The 21,825-nt window shown below is 41.4% G+C and overlaps 1 protein-coding gene across 4 annotated transcripts in view; it reads right to left on the bottom strand.

The window, feature by feature from the left end:
* P4HA2 (prolyl 4-hydroxylase subunit alpha 2) overlaps positions 1–21,825 on the bottom strand; it is a 67,293-nt gene that overhangs the window by 31,145 nt on the left and 14,323 nt on the right. For all 4 annotated transcript variants that reach the window (XR_004254685.1, XM_032209583.1, XM_032209584.1 and 1 more), the window contains exons 3-5: positions 9,568–9,658; positions 2,594–2,690; positions 1,121–1,272 (exon numbers count right to left, since the gene is read on the bottom strand). Coding sequence is in view for 3 of the 4 variants with exons in the window: in XM_032209583.1 (XP_032065474.1) it covers positions 1,121–1,272; positions 2,594–2,690; positions 9,568–9,640 (322 nt within the window). In the remaining variant the exon portion in view is untranslated. The remainder of the gene's footprint in view (positions 1–1,120; positions 1,273–2,593; positions 2,691–9,567; positions 9,659–21,825) is intronic.

The raw sequence follows: 21,825 nt of genomic DNA, 5'->3' as shown, positions 1-21,825 counted from the left end.
GGCAGATAGATACAGCTGCGTATCGTCCGCGTACTGGTGGTATTTTATCCCGTGCCGTCGAATGATCTCACCCAGCGGTGAGAAACAATCTTGATGGGAGGAATCACGTTGGGGCAAAGGAGAAAAGTTAGACAGGGACTTTTCTGCCCTCTTTCCTTTTCTATAGAAAGGAAAAAAGCAAATGAAGACTTGAATACTATCTGTTTTTGAAAGGAGGAGTTAAATGTGCTAAAGTCATAGGAGATACGACATAGCAGAAGAAGCAGCACCAGTCCATTAAACCAATATCTTCCTGCAGTGAAAACTACTGAGAACAGGTCACTCTATTTCTTTCACATCCTGTAAGGGTCGCTAATGTTTAGGCACAAATTACTTCTGTGATTTATACCATCAGCATGTTGGCCTACAGTTATATCTGATTAGCGGGATTTTGCAAACACTTTCATGAAGATATTTGACACTTTTACTGCACAATTCAGGGAAGTGCAAAAACTAAGAGATACTGTATTTTTCGGAGTATAAGATGCACCAAGGTTTTGAAGAGGCAAGGTTTTGAAGAGGCATGAATAGCCTTTTAGGGGGCTTGCAGAGTGCTCCTGGGGGGTGCCCCCCCCAAATGAGCAAAAAATGGCCCATTTTCCGTCAAAAAAAAATGCATGCATAGCCTTTAGGAGGCTTATAGAGTACTCCTGGGGGCTGGGGTAAAATTGAGCAAAAAACGGCCCGTTTTTCACTCATTTCTGCCCTCTCCAGCCCCCAGGAGCTCTCTGAAAGCTTTCTACAGGCTCTGCATGACCATTTTGGTGAAGGGGGAAGGGCTTCAGGAGGCAAAAAAAAAATGCTGTATTCAGTGTATAAGACGCATCCAGATTTTCAGCCTCTTTTTTGAGGGAAAAAGGTACGTCATACTCTGAAAAATATGGTAATTGCATCCCATATTCACACATTAGTTCAGGGAATGCGTGAATTAGCTAGATGATTATGAACAAAGAGAGAATGACCTCACTGATTAAAAAATTACAGATAGAATAATATTACTGATGAAGGAAATCGGTTGATAAAAACTCTAGAACAATCCATATGGATTATATTACATTTGTGATCCCCCAAAGATTCTCACCTTTGGTCATGTCCTCGAGAACCAGATTCTCCAGCTCCAGCCATTCTTTGTTGAGGCGCTTTACTAATTTATAAGCATTGACAGGATGAGCAAGATAACCTTCTGGATCGGAGGAGGATTTGACTGTTAAGGATTCCATTGTCTCAGCCCAGCTGGGAAATAAAAGCACATACATACATTGAATATAATTTTCAGCTTACTAGCCCTGAATAGATAAGACTATGACAACATTTTATTCTCAACCCGTCCTCTTAGAATCATCTATGTCCTTTAATCTTGGGTTGTGGAAATGAAGTAAATATTGCCATTATTTCCTACCTTCTTGCATTTTATTACTTATATAATACCTTTAAATTGCAAAGATTTATATGACCAATTCCTTTTAAAAATATGTTATTGCTTTTTTTTTTGTTCCAGGCTGATATTTAAACCATCAGGGTAAAGGAACAATTAATAAAGTTGCATACTAAAGCATCATCTATATCAAGGAAAATAGCTATTAAAAATTCAGAGGTAAATCCAAGCAAGCATTTTAAAGATAAGAAATGTCTCAGCAGGTGGCAGCATCTAACCTTTCTTGGCTGTTCTCAGAAGCTAAGCAGGATTGGGCTTGGTTAGTATTTGAAAGGGAAACTAAAACGGGCAACCCAGCTCTGTATCATGGCCAACAGAACTACATGAACACAGTCAGCAAGAACTGAGTTCAATTTTAAAATGTCTTTCCTTTCTTATACATGCACAAGTTTCTGATTCCAGCTATGTAATAACAACAGAAATAGAGCCCTATCACATCCAAACCCAAATTAGACAATTAAAAACAATGGCTCAGGTGAAATAAAACGTTTATACATAAAAGATTCAGAAACTTGATTCTGAGAATGCACATAAATTCCTGGCTCAGCCTAAGCTCTTTCCCAGTTCTCTTTATATATTCACCTACTAAAACAGTCTCTGGCTGTGATATGCATTCATGTTACCCTGCAGTAAACATGAGAGGGAAATTACTCAGGTTTCAGGTTACGTGTTACAAAAGAATTTAATCCAATGACTATCCTTAGAGCTACTTTTCACACTGGGTTGCATTCAGATTTCTCAGTTTTTGGGGGGAGGGGAGGTATACTCTTGCTTTTCTAATGTGGAATATTATATTATATTATGCTAAATTATGGTCAACTCTTGGTGACTGTGGCTATGTTCTAGATAGAATGTAGAATGAGGGTCATTTCTATTGAAACATTGTATCACATACAGCTAATACTTTACTGAATTTAAAACGGGATTTACTTTTAGGTAAAATTGCAAATATTTTCAGCCTTCTCTCTCGGCTCAAATGTAAAAAAATAACTGTAACTATGTCCAACTGCCAAGAAAAGTAAAATGTATTAAAATAAATATACCTACTTACCTACCTAACCTATACATAACCTGTATATATACATATATACATAGTACATTCATAGTCTCTTCCGTTACCTTTTTATTTTAGAAAGTTTAGTTTCTTCCTCTTGAATATATGCCTTTAATGACTGCACCAGATCTTTTTCCGCATGAATCAAGTCTGTCATCTGGCCTTAAAAGGAAGAAGTCAAACATCATTACTTCAGCTGGATGATAGCAAAGCATTATGAATCAGACAGAGAGACAAAAGCTAAAGGACTTGGCCAGGCTGAATACTGAATTCAGTTTGCATCACAGAAATTGCCCAAAGAGAAACCTGAGGAGATATGGGTTCAGGTTGAATCAACTGATACAGAACTGAGTTAGTCCAGATCATAAGCCTAGCAATACACAACACATTTAAGAAAAGCAGAGCAGGGAAAGACCATCCATCTAGTTGAAAGAAAGAGGTGTAAGGAAATATTCAATGGAGACAAGAACTATAGAAGTGAAACTACAGCTTGACTGGTCATTGTGGCAATGAACCTCTCCACTACTACCATCTTGCCTGCAATTCTATTTGTATGCTTATCCTTGGTTCATCCAACTAAACTTTACTCTTCAAATTGACCACTCCAGGATCATCTCTGAATTGGTGTTTTGTCTTTCTCTGGACTATTTGAAAATTAAGCTTCATTCTCTAAACAGAGCGTCTACCGTTTGAATCATGGTGATGTTACTAAAGTTAAGGGTTGCACTTGGGGTTGCATCAGGAACTAGCTATACGTGTAATTGGCAGCACAGAACACCAATAGATGCAACAAATTAAGATTTAATGTGTGAAACTATCATAAAGTCCACAGAAGAATTAATTTAAAGACAGAAAATTAAATCTGTCAATATTATTACTGGAGCTGCTTTTCTATAATTTCAGAATACAGGAATTTAATATTGGTTTCATTTCTTTACTAGGATCCTCTGTAAGAATATTTAAGAAGCTTATTCGCTGGACTTGACAGTATACAAAATGATGGATACTGACTTTTCAGAAGCATCATATTCATTAGATTGTTCATATTTACTTTATTGCCCTTAACACGATCCCATACAGTGAAAAGAAATAGTATATACATATCTCCTTTCATATTCAGCATGCATTTCCAAATATTTGGAAGAAATCAATTTTTCATGAACTCCACTCAAATGAATTCTTTCTTAAATGGAAATATCTACATTGTCAAGCTACTATAATGCACGGACTTCCAAGTAACTGACTGCTAATGAAATTGCTCCCATTTTATTTTAAAAAGTATGTGCAAATTCGACTGTTAATTACATCCCAGTATTGAGAACTGAATACAACAAATAATTAAGTCATCTTCCCACCCTCCTTGCCTGGATTCTCTTTCATACACATCATTTTTGTCAACCTGTCATTCTTCAGATAGATAGGAATGTAACTCAAACAAATTTAAGAGGTCTGGCACTACCTTGGGGAAGCCATGTCGTATTGTCTAAAGCAGTGGTAGTCAACCTGGTGCCTACCGCCCACTAGTGGGCGTTCCAGCTTTCATGGTGGGCAGTAGGGGTTTGCTGCAACTCTGCTTTATAAATTTTATAAAGTAAAGTTACTTCCCTACTTTATAAATCACCATTACTGTGAACCAGTGGGTGGTTAGAAAATTTTACTACTAACAGAGATACAAAAGTTGGTGGTAGGTATAAAAAGGTTGACTACCCCTGGTCTAAAGTATAATTATTGAAATATTTCATTTCTGTAAGTTTTCTGTTCAGATTCTTTTCTTTCGTAAAGACTTTTGCCCATTGGCCTGGTTTAAAGCAATGATACTTTCTCACCCTATTTAAAACTTTGCTTCCTTTTACTTTAACAAGATCAGCTTCAGTTCCAGCTTTCTAATTTTTGCTGGAAAAAAATAGTTGATATTTACTGGTTTGCCAAACCTTGTTCAGAAAGCAGCCAAGTTCTCTGTGTTATGGCAAAAAGCCTTATGTAACCAATACTTCTTAGTTTATATCACTTATTTATGAAACTAAAATGGCAGTATATAAAAATAATACACAGGATTTACGGGGGAAAACCATCTTCTGACTGTATTGTCCCTAGTAGACGTTGACTTGTGATAAAGGTTTATTCAAACTTTCTACGTTCTACTGGAGTCTTCCAATTTAGTTTCAGATTTAATTGCCAGATTAAAATTATTGTTGAAATTACAAAAAAATGTTCTTTTGGGAAGAGATTTGGAAAAATAATTCTTTACTCTTTAATGCTTCACTCATGTTTATTACATTTTGACTAGAAATAATTTTTTCTAGGCCAAGACAGTTTTTAAAGCCATTTATTAAAATCATAACCATTTTTAAGCAATTTACTCATTGGATATGGAGAAAAATACAATTTAATCAGACAAGTTATTTAAAGTACATTGTAATAGAAACTGAGTTGTACTTATCTGGTATTAATCAGTTTCAATATAGATTGGGAAGTATATGCATAGATTATGATGGTTGATCATGTAGTCAGCCAGATGTTTAGACTGGATATGGCATTTTTATCCAACCTATCAAGTTCTTCCCAAGGCCTTGGGATAGATAGATGCTGTTGTTTGAGGGTGTTAAAAAGTATCATTGCAGGATGTAAGCTGTTTCAGAAAAGCTGCCTTTTGCAATTGATTGAAGGTGATTCAGCTAATGCCAATGGTGTTCAAGTGGTGCTCCAGATGTCTTGATATTGCATCAAAGATGCCTATTACTAGCTTTGTTTTGTTTTGCCAGTTATTCTACTTCTTGTCAGCAACCTGGTGGCAAACTCAAGAAAAAGTGGATGGATTGCATCAAGGAAGATATGAAGTACACGGATATCACCCTGAAAATGCCCTGGATCATGCCAGATGAGACAGCTTTGCCAACAAACGGACCCTGCTATAGTGCGGGAATAACACTTGAAAGAAGAAAATAATTCTACTTCTTGCAGCAGCTATTATTATTACTAGTATGGATTGGACAAATGTGCCAGTCTCACGATCTACGGGGGGAGGGGGGATGAAAACTGAAAGAATCAAGAGGTCCTACGGAAAGAACATCAAGAGTCTAGATAAATAAGAACCAACAAATATCTGGGTATTCTTCAAGTGGATTGAGGAAAAATTCTAAATTTTGAAAAAAATACAAAATAGCAGGACTTGCAGATCGAAGTTGAACACTTACAGAAAAAGAAATCTGATGTTATACCAGTGTGATGTCTCCTGTGGAAGACGGCTCCTCCATGTCTTCCTCAGAGGCCTCAAGGAAGAATGAGAGCATTCCTGGCCCGTCCGATATTGCTGACCCTGAACTGCCAGCAGAACATGCCTTGGCTGGGGAGAGCTCTCAGGCCAATGAGGAAGTTAGAGGAGCTAGATGCTAGAGTATGCAGGGCAGAGAGGCGGAGATCTGCCAGATTGATGGGGAAAAGTCCCCACCCCTTTTAATGGGCTGCACTGGGAGGGACTATTTAGCAAGGCAGGCAGGCATTTCTGGAAGCAACATGTGTGGGTAGTGGCCAGATTTTTTGTTTCCGGGACTTTGCGGCTCACGGATTTAACGCTTATGTTTGTGTTTGTAGTAGTAGTTAGTTATCTGTCTGGTGGACTTATTGGCCATTGCCTGGAAGGTGAGTCTGGAGCTTGTTCATGTCTGACTTTGCTGAAAACCAGCCCCTGAAGTCCTGGCTTGGACTATTCCTGTGACTTCTCCTTGCAAGCCCTCAAGCCCGGACCACCAGACTTGTTGACAAACCTCTGTGGAGGCCCCTAACCTTGGAGGGGATTTTGGTTGTTTGTTTTTGGAACCTACCCAGGCAAAACCTTTATTTCCAAGACTGTTTCTGGTTTGGCCGTAAGTTTGTTTTGCTTTTGGTTATCTACTTGGGCGCGAGCCAATTACTGTACTAAGCTTGCAGCTAGGGGTTAACTGAAAAACCTGAAATGGAACTATTAGGTGAACAGACTGAATAAAGCTCTCTACACCAACCTTGATGTGTGGGTGAGTGGGGGCAGCATAACCAATGGTGTTTGGAGCCGTTGGAGCAACATTTAATGCTGGGGTCTCCAACACCCAGGCCATGGACCCAGGAACCAGGCCATGCAAGCGGCGGATTAGCAGGTGAAACCTCATTTGCCCATATGTGGAATTAGATTATATGCACGAAACCATCCCCTCCTTCCCTGCCACTGCCGGTCGTGGACCCAGAAAGGTGGGGAACACTGATCTAAAGGACTTTCTGGATATCTGGAAATACTGAATTTATCAGACATAAACACCCTAAACACATAAAACCATCCTGCTCGGAACTGCCTATATTGTTAGATACTACCTTAATAATTCATAGGGCCTTGATTAAGACATGATTTATTGACGTTTTCACCAGTAATAGATTGTGAATATAACTCACATAATTGCTATTCTAAAATTTATTTAGCCAAGGTTAGCATATAATGTAGAAACACATGTTAAATTTAAAAAAAGGTTACATGGTCAGACTGAGAGCCTGAGGGAAACTGCATGGAAATATATAAACTCAAGTGAAGGAAATGCCATCCAATTTAAGTTCTTATTAAAGACAGTCATGCATAAGAATGGGTTATTTCCCCCTTAAATATGTTCTGAGGATTATTAAGCTCATAAAATTATACCGATGTGGCCAAATTCTATGGAAGGATATCTGTCATCCTTTCCATTTTGTACAATGAACTCTCGTCTTTCATCAAATGCTACATGCTGAGTTGCAGTTCTTGGAAAGGAATAATGTAAAACAGATGCCAATAGCTAGATTTCAGACAGAATCCAATTTAGGGATGCAGATGTCCATCGGATACTGATATGCTCTATTCCTCCTCCCTCCTGCAATGCTCCTGCTCCTACCAATGTTCTTCGCAAAGTCCTTCAACACGCCAAAGCAGGTTCATGTTGACTGCAAAGAACTATGGAGGGAAGGGAGAAAACCATCCTTTTGATTTCACTAGTGCATTGGTTCCCAAACTTGGCAACTTTAAGACTTGCGGACTTCAACTCCCAGAATTCTCCAGCCAGCTCTGCTCTACTGGCTGGAGAATTCTGGGAGTTGAAGTCCACAAGTCTTAAAGTTGCCAAGTTTGGGAACCACTGCACCAGTGGAATGTATTTCATGAGCAGGAACTCAACTGATAAATTTATTTAAGTTGCTTTGAATTTCCTATGGGAATATAATTTTCTATACCATTTTCAGTTACAACGTATTTGTTCTGAAGGAAAATACATGAGCTTGTCAGAGATTCATACTCTACAGTCAATAACGTACAGGCAGAAGAATTCGAAATGAAGTTCAAGACACTAATATCATTTCAATTTTAATGCGAAAATAAACAAAAGGCAAGCATTCATGACTTGGAAAAAGTTTAATCATTTTAAAATTTAAAAATCCACGAGACATCCAAAACATAGTTAAAACAAAATTCTGAAAAACAATATGGTTATATAGAAGAAATTATAACTTTTCTCTTGTCTGTTGTAAAGCATGCAAAACACGCCATCTGGAATTTTTCCAATCCCTTTACCACGCCTGGCCATCTGTATTTTCTTCTGTGTAATTAAATTAATGTGTTTCATCTTTATGTTTTGGTGTTCCATTTGCACTGTGCCCATTTTTGTGTAGGTGTGTACTAGGAAGTATGGTATGGGATCCATTTATTCCACTCTGGGTCATGTGACCATGAGCGGGAAGGGAGAGAGCTCAGAACAGAGTAGGCAGCAATATTGTGAACCACTGCCGCAGTGTCACTCCCATTAAGCTGCATTGGGGAATTATTTGTTTCCCTTGGAATTTATTTTGCTATACCCCAGCCAGATATTCAAATTCAGTCTTTCTTCTGATGACTTCTCTGCCACTATCGTGTTGGTCCTGTTCAGTTATCCTGATGTCCCAGGATCCTTAACACAAGTTATATCCAATGTAATGTAATATAATGTAATGTAATGTAACCCAAGCCAAGCCAAGCCAACCCTACCCTATATGTGACTCTGGGTGGTTCAAACAATCAAAATAGGAAAAAAACCAGAAACAGTTACAAACAAGATAATGCAATCAGAATCTTACATATAATACAGCTATTTCACAAACTCCACATTTCTATTGGATCTCCAGGTCCAATGGCAAAACCAAGTTTTTGAGGCCCTCTGGAATCCAATAAGGCCAGGGTCAATCTCACCTAAAAGAAAATGATGTTCCAAGTGGCAGATGCTACTGCAGAAAAAAAGTCTTCTCTTAAGTATGTCAGATAAAACTCCTTAGTAGACAAGACCTGTAATATGCCTCTTGTGCCTCACCTGATGGGACAGGTGGATGCAATGGGGAGAAGTGGTCCCTCAAATAACTTGGCTCCATAAGCAGAACCCTGAATTAAACCAGGAAGCAAAATGGCAACTAATGCAGCCTACAGAGGAGCTGTATAATATGCTATTTCTAGGGACATACACACAAATGCCCCTGTGGCCAAATTGGCTTTGAAAGAATAAAAAGAACTAGAGCAGTGGTAGTCAAACTTGGTCCCTACCGCCCACTAGTGGGCGTTCCAGCTTTCATGTAGGGGTTTTGTCTGATACTGAAGCACTTTCCTTTTTTTTAATTTGACTTTTTAAAAAAAACTCATAGCATTATTTAAAAACATTTTCATTAGGCTTTCATAAAATCACCATTACTGTAGAACCGGTGGGCGGTTAGAAAATATTACTACTAACAACCTGGAAGTTTGGAAATGGTGATTTCCTGTTTGTCCATAGGTCTGAGTTTCAACCTCCAGAGCCTTCAGGGAAGCCTCCTGAAGGCTCTAGAGGTCGAAAATCAGCCCTACGGACAAACTGGAAGTCACCATTGCCAAACCTCCGGGTTCCCTGTAGGTCCGTACAAAAGTGGGCGGTAGGTATAAAAAGGTTGACTACCCCTGAACTAGAGGGTGGAATATATTCCCATTCATAAAAAGACATGGTTATAAAAATAACTTTCACGATTTTACCAATTTGTTTAAAATTATCCATACCTATAGAAGTGAAAAATTCTCCTTTTATGCACCCCAGACAGATCAACAGTAATAGCATAATCCATTGTGCCATCTTCAATCAATGGAGTATCTGCAAGAAAAATAAATATAAAGAGAAAAACAAACTTGAGAACATTTGAAAGAACTAACCACCAACATCCATAATAGTATTGCTCAGTATTATCAGATTGGAAAAATCCGTTATACTGGAATAAAAACTACCTTGCACAATACATCTGCAGTACAGCATGACATTGGAATGCATCATATGCTATGAATAATTATTGTTTTACAGCAACTCTAATCTAAGTAAACATTATACTGGATTCCATTCATGGTAATTGTGGATTGCTTTAGTTCCCATCTTAAAATATTTTAGTAATATTGGCATATATTTTCATATGCTACAGCTGTTCAATTTTTTTTACCATAGATACGCAAAGTAAATGGGAGGAACAAGACTAGAGGCCCATGTTTTCAAATGCCACGTAACCATTAAATCTTCCTATTGCACGTTCATAAACAAGTCTACCACTGAGAATGAAAGGTATGATCGTAAAAATGTTCAACTGTTTATAATGAAACTGTTCCTTATGCTTGTGCAACAGCTTGTCTGCACTCCATGCATTCAATTCCAGTGTGATGCTATTATTATTTCAGCTTGCAAACACCAACAATGCAATTCTATACATGTACACATCAATAATAGACTACAGAATCCAACAGAGCTTCTTCCCATATATGCATCAAATTGAAGTTTACATGTCTGAAAAAGATTTTCTGCTGCCTAATCTCCAGCGATATATTTAACATGCAATCAGTCTAGGCAGACTGACTAAGAATGAGACACAGGGAAACAAAGCCTAATCTATGGATTGGGTATATGTATCTAGACAAAGCAATTTGTTTTTGTTTAGACATACTTTGCTCTCGGTCCTTCTGAGACATTTTTTCTCTTAGGACTGTGATGGCGAACCTATGGCACGTGTGTCACAGGTGGCATGCGGAGCCATTTGTTAGGGCACGCAAGGCAATGCCCTGTCAGCTGGCCAGCCCACATGCGCGCACTGGTCAGCTGACTTCAGCCTTCTTTTGAGGCCATTTTTTGCCCTCCAAAGGCTTCCCTGAAGCCTCCAAAGCACGAAAAATCAGCCCTACGGGCAAACTGGAAATTTAGGAACGGAATTCCAGCTTGCTCGTAGGAACGTTTTTGCCTTCCAGAGCCTTTAGGGAAGCCTCCTGAAGGCCCCTGAAGGCTCTGAAGGCTACAGGGAACCTGGAAGTTTGGAAATGGTGATTTCCTGTTTGTCCATAGGTCTGAGTTTCAACCTCCAGAGCCTTCAGGGAAGCCTCCTGAAGGCTCTAGAGGTCGAAAATCAGCCCTACGGACAAACTGGAAGTCACCATTGCCAAACCTCCGGGTTCCCTGTAGGTCCGTTTTTTGCCCTCTGGAGGCTTCAGGGAAGCTCCTGAGCCTGAGGCCTCCAGAGGGCGTCTGGGGGAGGGGTGTGTGGGGAGGCTGTTTTTGTCCTCCGCAGGCTCCTAGAAAGTTTCTGGAGCCTGGGGAAGGCAAAAGCGGGGTCGCTGATCGTGCACACGTGCTGAGGGGTGTGTGTGCATAGCATTATGGGTGTGGCATGCTGGTGCACTCCCCTGTGCTCTCTCCGCATTTGGCATGGCAGCCAAAAAAGGTTTGCCATCACTGTCTTAGGATAACAGCAAATATATTTGAGAAATCCTTTAATGGAGAATAGGTTTAGTCAAAGATGAACATAATTTCTTAGTTCCTAATGATGCTTTCCTGATTGATTGCTACCGGTACCATCAGCACAACAGGTCATTTAAACTATTTTTTCTGCTCGCAATCAGACATATTTATTAATAATTTTGTACTCCAATAAAGTTTTTCTTACATAGTTGAATTTGTATATTTTCTGATTTTTAATTTTCATTATTTTTAATCTTGCAGATAAATGGCACATTAGTTTTATAGAGACAATCATGGGTTGCTTTTCCCCATTCAGCTTTACAAATAATAAACGTGTATCAATTTACCTAAAGATATAATTATTTTAAGGGACATACTTAGATACATTTATCTAGGCTGTTCATGGCCTTTCTTTTTATAAGTATACATCCATTGTGTAATTAAGGAGTGTGGTCTATCGCTGAGCTTAGCATATTTCTTTTCCTACTTTGGAGATCCATAGACCTTCTTTTCTATCATTCTCAAAGACTTTTGGTAATAAATTAAAAGACCTAAATTTTTGTTTAAATCAATGGTCTCAAAGTGTGGTCTAAAGATCACTGAGCGTCCATGGGAGCCTCTCAAGGAATCTATGAAATAAATTTCATAAGTTTTAATTTCTAATACAGTAAATACTGATTATGTATGTATGTATGTATGTATGTATGTATGTATGTATGTATTTATTTATTTATTTAGTGACACAACCCCTGGTATGCCCAAATATGGGAGGAAGCATACTGCTTCCTTTCTCTGTCTATTGGCTCATTCACAAGAGACCATCCAGACAGAAAGCCAATATTTTTACTGTTGCCTTTGTTACATTTGTGTTGTATTTGTGCTGATAAATAAATAAAGGGAGACTAATATAGATCTATTTCAAGCTATTTAGCTCTCATCAGCTAGTTCAAATCCCTGTAAGGGTACGGCTAGCTGATGAGAGCTAAATAGCTGGAAATAGATCTATACTAGTCTCCCTTTATTTATTTATCAGCACAAATGCAACACACACACACACATTACATGTAAATCAAAGCTCTTTGGGATTCTCAACTATTTTTAAGAATGTAAAGGAGTCACGAGACAAAAATGTTTGGTAACAACTGGTTTAAATGAGGTGGCTTTATTTGCTCAGTCCTCTTGCTCTGAGCTCCTTTAGTGAGAAATAGGACTAATAAAACAAATAATCCATCTTCTAAAGTAATTCACAAGTAACTTGAGAACCTTCTATAAGCAAGTGGTAAGTGCCATGAATGGGGCCTGCCAAGAGTAAAACCACAGCAAACGATAAAACAGAACAATGGAGGAAGCCAAAAGAACTCCAGGGGTGTCTATATTTGGACAGATTTTGCCATGGCAGTTCCTCTGAAGTGCTTGTTCTTGTTTCATGGAGACATTTACACACAGCTTGGCTAAGTGATTATGAAGAAATTTTCCATTTAAAACAGCAACCCTCACCTCATCATATCCCTTCTTTCACGATATCTGCCAAGGCAAAGAACATTGTTTACTTCATCCAGCCGTATTATTTTATTTTATTTTGCCACTTTTGCCTTGGCTATAAGAAAAAAAAAAAAGCGACTTCCGGGGGGCGTGGCCTGTTGCCGAGGAGGGCTCCACCGAGCTCCTCAGAGATCTGGTCTGTATATCTAAATAAGATCATAGATAGCACCCCTTTTTGGCTAAGAAAGGGGCAGGGAGGATAGCCCCGTAGGTTAGGATCTAATCGTAAGCCACAGCCTTTTTTCTTTTTTGGCTGTGGAAAGAGATTAGAGCCGGCCGAAGCGGAGCTTTTATCTCCAGCCATTTCTTCTCAAGGGACAAGGTTTGGGTATCAAGAAAACCATCGCTTTCCCCCCCTTTGCCTTTGCCTTGAGCAGCTGGGGCCAGCCCTAGATCGTGGCCCACCAGATTATGGACATTATATAACCCTAGGAAAGAGACTTTCTCCTATGTGGTCCGCTGATTCTCTCTGGGACTTTAAGGGAAATAAGACTGAACAATTCTTGCTTATAAACATCAGGCATTTCTGCCTCCCCTTTATTACACACGACTGCCTTGTATATTATCGAACTTTGACCTTCCGGCTGTGGACTTTTCTTTGGGGCATAGCAGAAGGAGAAGAGTGGAGCCCCCCATTAGGGTGTGACCCCCCCCCCTCAGGAGAGGGTGGATTATTACGTTGGACTATTACGAACTTAATACTATCTTGAACCTGCGCAACCCTATCATTTTCTAATTTTAACTGGTATGTTGAGTGCATGGGATTGTCTGGTTGTATGAATGATCTCACTTTTATTTTTATTTAGCTGTATTTGTGTTTTAATTCTATCAGTGAGGACTGCTTGTGTGAGAGTTTGAGTATGAATGATTCGGAGGACCTGGCGGGACAAGCGGGGGCCATGGGGGTGGTTGGGGGAATTATGCCCACGGGAGAGAGTCGGAGCATTGCGGTCATAACAGGGAGAGGCAGATATGGCGGGGACTTTAGGGCTGGCCATTATAGGGGAAGGAGGGTTCGCTATATTGCAGAGATCCCTCCTTCCGGCCCTATGAGTCCCACTCCAAGGTCAGATGGCGTGAGCAATCAGGACCCTGGTCTCAGGCTGCTGTCGCTAAATGCCAGGTCTGTTATCCATAAGGCTCCCCTCGTCCGGGACTTGATTGTAGACGAGGGGGCAGACCTGGCATGTATTACTGAAACATGGCTGGGCACGGAGGGAGGAGTCCCCCTCGTAGAGCTGTGCCCAGACGGGTTTCAGGTGCTTCATCAGCCGAGAGCCCAGGGAAGGGGTGGCGGTGTGGCTATTGTAGTCCGGGAGTCTTTAGCTCCTCGTAGGATCCCTGCTCCGGAGCTTGTCGGGTGTGAGTCCCTGCTAGTGAAGTTGGACCTCAAGGGTCAAGCGGGTTTGCTGCTAACGTACCTGCCTCCCAACTGCGTTGCAGCGGCCCTCCCTGCGCTCCTCGAGTCAATAGCCGAGCTGGCAGTTGAGTTCCCTAGACTGATGGTTCTGGGGGACTTCAATCTGCCTTCGCTCGGTGAACGCTCTGATGGAGCGCAGGAGTTCATGGCTTCCATGACAGCCATGGGCCTGACCCAGGTAATTCGAGGCCCTACCCACTTGGCAGGACATACACTCGACCTCGTATTCCTCTCGGAGCAGTGGAGTTATGATCTTGGTCTGAGGGGAAATGAGATCATTCCCCTGTCGTGGTCAGACCACTACCTACTGAGGCTAGACTTCCGGAGGCCAAACCCCCACCGTAGGGAGGAGGAACCGACCAGGTGGTTCCGCCCCAGGCGACTGATGGACCCTGTTAGGTTCCAGACGGAGCTTGGGGTCATTCCAGATGCTCTCGCCCACAGTTCGGCGGAGACTATTGCTGCGGCCTGGCACTCGGCGGCATCAGAGTCTCTAGACCGAATTGCGCCACTACGGCCCCTCCGGGTCAGCGGCTCGCGGAGACCCCCTTGGTTCACCGAGGAGCTCCGCGAGATAAAGCGCCGGAGGAGACGCCTAGAGCACCGGTGGAGATCCGACAGGTCCGTATCGAACCGAGCACTGTTGACAACTTGCACCAAGGAGTATATTTGGGCATTGAGAACCGCCAAAAGATCACACATTGCCTCCTTGGTAGCGTCCGCCGAGTCTCGCCCAGCCGCCCTGTTCAGGATAACCCGCTCCCTCCTAAATAGGAGGGAGACGGGGAACCCCCTGCAGGGTAAGGCTGAGGAATATAGTCAGTTCTTGGCGGACAAAATTGCTCGGTTTCGATCGGAACTGGACTCCACCCCTGCAGATCCAGCCGGGACACAGGGGAATAACTTGGTAGACCATCTCTGGGTTGAGTTTCAGGATGTTGCCTCCGGGGATGTGGACAAGGCTATGCGAGCTGTGAGTTCCTCCACCTGTATACTGGACCCGTGTCCCTCTTGGCTGACTGCCAACAGCAGAGAGGTGACACGAGGCTGGATCCAGGCGGTTGTTACCGCCTCTCTTCGGGAGGGATACCTCCCCACCGCGCTTAAGGCGGCGGTGGTGAGGCCCCTCCTGAAGAAACCGTCCTTGGATCCAGCAGTTCTTAACAACTATCGTCCAGTCTCCAACCTCCCCTTTCTGGGGAAGGTTGTTGAGAAGGTGGTGGCCTTACAGCTTCAGCGTACCTTGGAGGAAGCTAACTACCTTGACCCCTTCCAGTCTGGCTTCAGGCCCGGTTACAGCACTGAAACCGCTTTGGTCGCATTGATCGATGATCTCTGGAGAGCCAGAGATGGAGGCTATGCGTCCATCCTGGTTCTCCTCGACCTCTCAGCGGCTTTCGATACCATCGACCATGGTATCCTTCTGCGACGACTGCGGGAGGTGGGGGTGGGCGGCACTGTTTTACAGTGGTTCTCCTCCTACCTCTCGGACAGGTCGCAGTCGGTGTTGGTGGGGAGGGAGAGATCGTCCCCGAGGCCCCTAACCTATGGGGTGCCGCAGGGTTCGGTTCTGTCCCCCCTGCTATTTAACATATACATGAAACCGCTGGGCGAGATCATTCGAAGGCACGGGATAAAATACCACCAGTATGCGGACGATACTCAGTTGTATCTGTCCGCCCCGTGCCAACTCAATGAAGCGGTGGGCGTGATGAACCGGGGCCTTGAGGCTGTTAAAGACTGGATGAGAGCTAACAAACTGGTACTCAACCCGGAAAAGACCGAGTGGCTGTTGTGCTTTCCTCCCAAAAATTTGGCTAACGTTCCACCAATCAGGCTGGGGGGGCAAAACTTATCCCCCTCAGATAGGGTCCGCAACTTGGGAGTCCTCCTGGATCCACAGCTGAGTTTTGACCACCACTTGTCGGCTGTGACCAGGGGGGCATTTGCCCAGGTTCGCCTGGTGCGCCAGTTGCGGCCCTACCTGAACCGGGAGGCTCTCACAACAGTCACTCGAGCCCTTGTGATCTCTAGGCTGGAATACTGCAATGTGCTCTACATGGGGCTGCCCTTGAAGAGCATCCGGCGACTTCAGCTAGTCCAGAACGCGGCCGCGCGAGTGATCATGGGCGCACCACGGTTCGCCCATATAACACCAATCCTCCGTGAGCTGCGCTGGCTACCTGTTGATCGTCGGGTGCACTTCAAGGTCTTACTTACCACCTATAAAGCGCTCCATGGTAGTGGATCTGACTATTTGAGAGACCGCCTCCTGCCAATCACCTCCCTGCGTCCCATCAGATCGCACAGAGTAGGCCTCCTCCGAATTCCATCCGCCAGTCAGTGCCGACTGGCGACTACGCGGAGGAGAGCCTTCTCGGTTGCTGCTCCGACATTATGGAACAACCTCCCCGTGGAGATCCGTACCCTCACCACAGTCCAGGCCTTCCGCACAGCCCTTAAGAACTGGCTATCCCGTCAGGCCTGGGGATAGGATTACTCTCACCCCACCCGAATGTTGAGTGAATGTTGTGTTTTTATGATCAATTTTCTTTTAATCACGATTCCTTTCTTTTTAAGTCTTGTCTTGCACTCCCTTCCCTTCACTGTTGTAAGCCGCCCTGAGTCCCCTCAGGGAAAAGGGCGGCATATAAATTTCCAATAAAATCTAAATCTAAATCTAAATCTCAGCTGCCTTTTTTTTTTTGGCAGCCCCAGACAGGCTAGCCTCCCCCCAGGACAAGACAAAGTTTTTTCAAGCTAGAATTGATACGGGCGGGTCCCACCCCTGTGAGATTTATGTTTTCATTACTATCGTAAATACCAGCACCATTCGTCTTAGAGACTTCTTTGTCTAAACAGACCTCAAAATGGCGATTTCTCTCCGTGGATGATTGATGTACTTAGCCGGTGTTATCTTCCTGCAGACTGCTCCTTAAATTTTTCTTCTTTGGAAATAGAGGGGAGCGAAGCTCTGCTTACTTGCTTATTTATTATGCCACCCAAGTCAAGGAAGCGTCTTGCTACAAAAGAATTTAAAGAATCTTCATTGGAAACACAGCCTTTGTCTCCTATGCCTTCTGCTGGGGAACTTTTAACACAGGAATATCTCCTTAAAATGCTTAACGCTTTTAAGAAAGAAATCAGGGAATTTGTATTGGAATTATATGATGATTTAAAATCTAAAGTTAATCAAATGAAGGCGAATACGTTTGCAGCTGTGTCTGCTCTGTCAGATTACTCTGCTGAAATAGAGAACAAATTGGAAAGTCTGGAGAAGGCTAACTTTAATTTGACTACCAATATTCAAATTTTACAACAGAAAATTAGAGACAATGAGAAACAGCTTATGATGTTAAATTTTAATAGGAAGGCATCTTCTATAAGAGTCAGAGGATTCCGTGAAAAGGAGCAAGAGAATTTAAAACAGACCTTTGCTGAAGCCTTCAGCCATGCGCTGGGAAGCCCGGGACTTAACTTTGATTGGCAGATTCGGAAAATCTATCGCCAGAACTCATTGATAGCGGAACAGCGACAGCTCCCGAGGGACATAATTATACATTTTTCTACAAAAGAATCTAGAAATGCGATTGTGCAAAAGCTTCATAATAACAGTCTCCGAGTTGACGGCCAAGACCTGATTGTTTTTAAAGATATCCCTTCTCAGATGCTGAAAGAAAGAAGGGATTACGCCTTTTTAACTAAGGAGCTTAGGAGCCAACAGATTCGATACAGATGGGAGGCCCCTGCCGGTATCACGGTTACATTTGAGAATCAAAGATTTCGTCTTAACTCTGTTTCGGAGGCTCAAGATTTCTATTGTAGGATTCTGAAGGCGGGACTTCCTGACGCGTTTGGAAGAGTGGAGAGACAAGCGGAAGGGGAAGCCGAGCGGCTGGCCTTGTGGTTGCAAGATGGAGGGGGTAGCCCCTCCTCCCTCGGAGAAGCAGAAAAACGGAGATCGAGAATTTAGACATTTCAAAATGCTTGAGGACTGAATGGGGGTTTGAGACCTCTCTCCGGTAGAAAAAGCGGACTAATTTTTATCAGAAGGAAAAGCTGGGTGAAACTACTTTGAGCTAGATTTTAAATTAACGTTAGCATAAATTTGATAGTGGTAAACATCAGACAAACAAGGGATGAGGGTAAAATTTACGTTGTTTAAAGCTTATTAGAACAGAAAGCCGGTTGGGATTATCTTAAGATAAGTGTAAAAAGAATGCGGAATGATTTATGGTGTTTAAAATTTGTTAGAAGGGACTACTTTAAAATAGAAGGATAACTGATTCTTGCTGAAAGTATTATTTGAATATGTGGAATGATCTATGTTATTTAATTTTTATATGAAGGGAAAGTTGGTTGAAATTGCTCTGAATTACATTTTAAACAAATGCTAGTATAAATTTGATAGTGGTAAATATCAGACAAGTAAGGGATGAGGGTAAAATGCATGTGGAATGAACTACGTTATTTGAGGTAAACATTAGACAAGCAAGGGATGAGGGTAAAACTTATGTTGTTTAAAGTTTATTAGAACAGAAAGTCGGTTGGGATTATTTTAAGATAATGTGTAAGAAGAATGCTGAATGATTTATGTTGTTTAAACTTTGTTAGAAGGGACTATTTTAAAATAGAAGGTTAACTGACTCTTGCTGAAAGTATCCGAATATGTGGAATGACCCATGCTATTTAACTTTTACTTGAAGGGAAAATTTCAGACAAGTAAGGGAAAAGGGTAAAACGCATGTGGAATGAATTACGTTATTTAAATCCTATTAGAAGAGGAAGTGGGTTGGAATTATCTTAAGATAGAAATTGATTTCTGTGTAAAGTAATATCTGATTTACGCTGCTTAATTTTACTAAGAAGGGGAAGCTTGGCTAGATTATTTAGATTTACTGTTTGAAAAGGGGGTAAAGAAAGATCATCCATCCTGTGTAAAATTTTACCAGAAGGGAAAGTTTGATTATTTGTCTGTAAAGTTATATTTGAATATATGGCATGAACCATGTTGCTTAAATCTTATCGGAAGGGATCATAAGGTTTAGGAAGAGGAACGGGAGAACCTACAGAAGGTTGGGGTAAATAGCAAAGAAGTAAGAGACGAGAATAAAATATAGATAGAATGATTTATACTATTTAAACATAGATAAAGATGGGGGGCTGAGATCAACACAAAGAGTGGTTACCTTTTTTTTTTTTCCTTTCCTTTTTTCTTTTTTCCCCTTTTTTCTTTCTCTGTTTTTTCTCTGTTTTTTTTTCTTTAGATATATTATTTTTTTTATTTTTTATTTTATTTTTTAATCCATATGTACACAAGATATTTTAGACAGAAGGAAGCGCCAGGTGTGGGCCCTGGGAACTTGGGAGGATTAGGGATGGGGATTTGTGGGGGGGTGGGGTGGGGGGGTGTTAACATAGCCTTAATAAGAACAAGAATGTATTTATATACGGTGGTTCTTTTTTTTTTTCTTTTCTTTTTTTTTATATTTATTTATTTATTTCCTTTTTTTTTCCCCTTGGTTCATTTTACCTTTATCAGATCAAACAACATTCGAATAAAGGCATACACCAAGGAGGGAGGTAGAGGGAAGGAAGAGGGAGGAGTAAGGAAGGAGTAAGGGGAATGTAAGGGGAATGTAAGGAGGGTGTTTGGGGAGTAAGGGGAGAAGGAAGGTTTGAGGGGAAAGGGAAGTAGGAGGGGAGTGTTAGAGGGAGAAAGGAAAGTTGGAGGGGGTAGATGGGGTGTATGGAGGATGGAAGGGTTAGGTGGGGTTGTGAATGATGAGTTGTGTTTCTTTTTTATCTGTTCGTTTTATTCCCTTTTTCCTTTTTTTTTTCTTTTTTTTCTTTTCTTTTCTTATAGTGAATACCCTGTATATAAATGATTGCAAATGGAATGTGAAAATTGAATAAAATATATATTTCAAAAACAAAAAAAAAGAAAAAAGAAAAAAAAAAAAGCTTTTTGTGAGCACCGAAGATAGCTTTGGCGTGGAGGGAAAAGACACTTGGCTATGAAATATTTAGTTGGCTTGTTTATTCTACAACAAAACAAAATGGCAAGTATTTTACAGCTTCTTGCATTCTGAAGCTTACTTGCAACAAATGTGAGCAGAGCAAACGAGAATCAGCATTTCTACCCACTCCACTGCCTTCTTCCCATCAAGGCCAAACCGTTGAATTGGGATCATACTCCTAGCAGAACATGCAGGATCTTTACATGAGGTCCAACTGTGGAATATGAGGGTACTATAACAACTAGTCTGAAGGGACAGAAGGGATTTCCGCCTTCAGGCTTTCTGACTTAGCACAAAGACCGTGATAATTTTGGATACATCATCCCATCTCCTAAAATGTCTTTGTGGTGCAGAATAGAAGAGAGTTCACCTGGTGTTCTCTTTTCCATTTGTTATGCCAGTATTAAACACATGAAAGGATTAAAGCTGGAATCACCAAAGGCCACTCACTCTGTGGGACTAATTAGGGATGGTTCCACCACAAAACCGCGTTCGACTAAAGGGCGCTCGACGAAACCGCGTAGCTGACGTCATCACAGCGCGACAACAGCACGGAGAAAAAAGCACGCTGTAAACGCTAAACCTAAAATTAACCCCTAAACCTAAACCTAACCCCACTAAACCTAATCCTAAACCTAATCCTAAACCTAACCCTTAACCTAACCCTAAACCTAACCCTTAACCTAACGCTAAACCTAATCCTAACCCTTAACCTAACCCTAACCCTAACCCTTAACCTAACCCTAACCCTAAACCTAACCCTAAACCTAACCCTAAACCTAACCCTAAACCTAACCCTTACCTTAACTTGAATCGGCTTGCTTTCAAAGCGCTATTTAAAGCGCCCTTCTTTCTCCGTGCTCACTGTTGTCGCCCTGTTGATGACGTCAGCGACGCGGTTTAATCGGGCGCGCTTTAGTCGAGCGCAGTTTTGTTGTGCCACGATTAGGGATAGTATTGTTTTCAAGGGCCATGGAAAGTTCTGCATCCTCTTGATATAAAGTAAATTTTTGCCTATTGGTTATGCCTCTCTCTCTCTCTCTCTCTCTCTCTCTCTCTCTCTCTCTCTCTCTCTCTCTCTCTCTCTCTCTCCTCTCTCTCTCTCTCTCTCTCCAAGATACACAGACACACACTTTTGCCTGCCTCTTGTTCTTCTTCTTCTTTTTTGCTACTTAACTGTTTTTAGAATTGCTGATATTAAATAAACATCAGGATATTTTTTGGTAGCTAGGCTGAATGACAAATATGGTCTTTCTGATTTGGATATAGGGATTCACTGGAATGTGCTGGGTACAAACTAAACTGGAAACTACCTCTAGTAATCTTCCAATAATAGTAACAGCAATCAAATGAGACAGAAAAATGCTAAGTTTCACATTCATTGATCTTTATACATGACAATAAAAATGATTTTACCTAAGCAGTGTGAATGATATTTGATGAACAGGCCTGGAACAAAATGAAAATCATATCTATAGATACTTCCATATCTAGCAGGATTTTTTAAAATATTGCTAAGTGAGTAAATGCCTTTAGTTTTCTGTGAGTGGCTATAAAAGTCATCTATT

Source organism: Thamnophis elegans, chromosome 2 (assembly GCF_009769535.1).
Source record: "Thamnophis elegans isolate rThaEle1 chromosome 2, rThaEle1.pri, whole genome shotgun sequence".
Lineage (NCBI taxonomy): Eukaryota > Metazoa > Chordata > Lepidosauria > Squamata > Colubridae > Thamnophis > Thamnophis elegans.
Note: the sequence above shows the minus strand (reverse complement) of the source record. Positions and strands in the feature narration are given on the sequence as shown.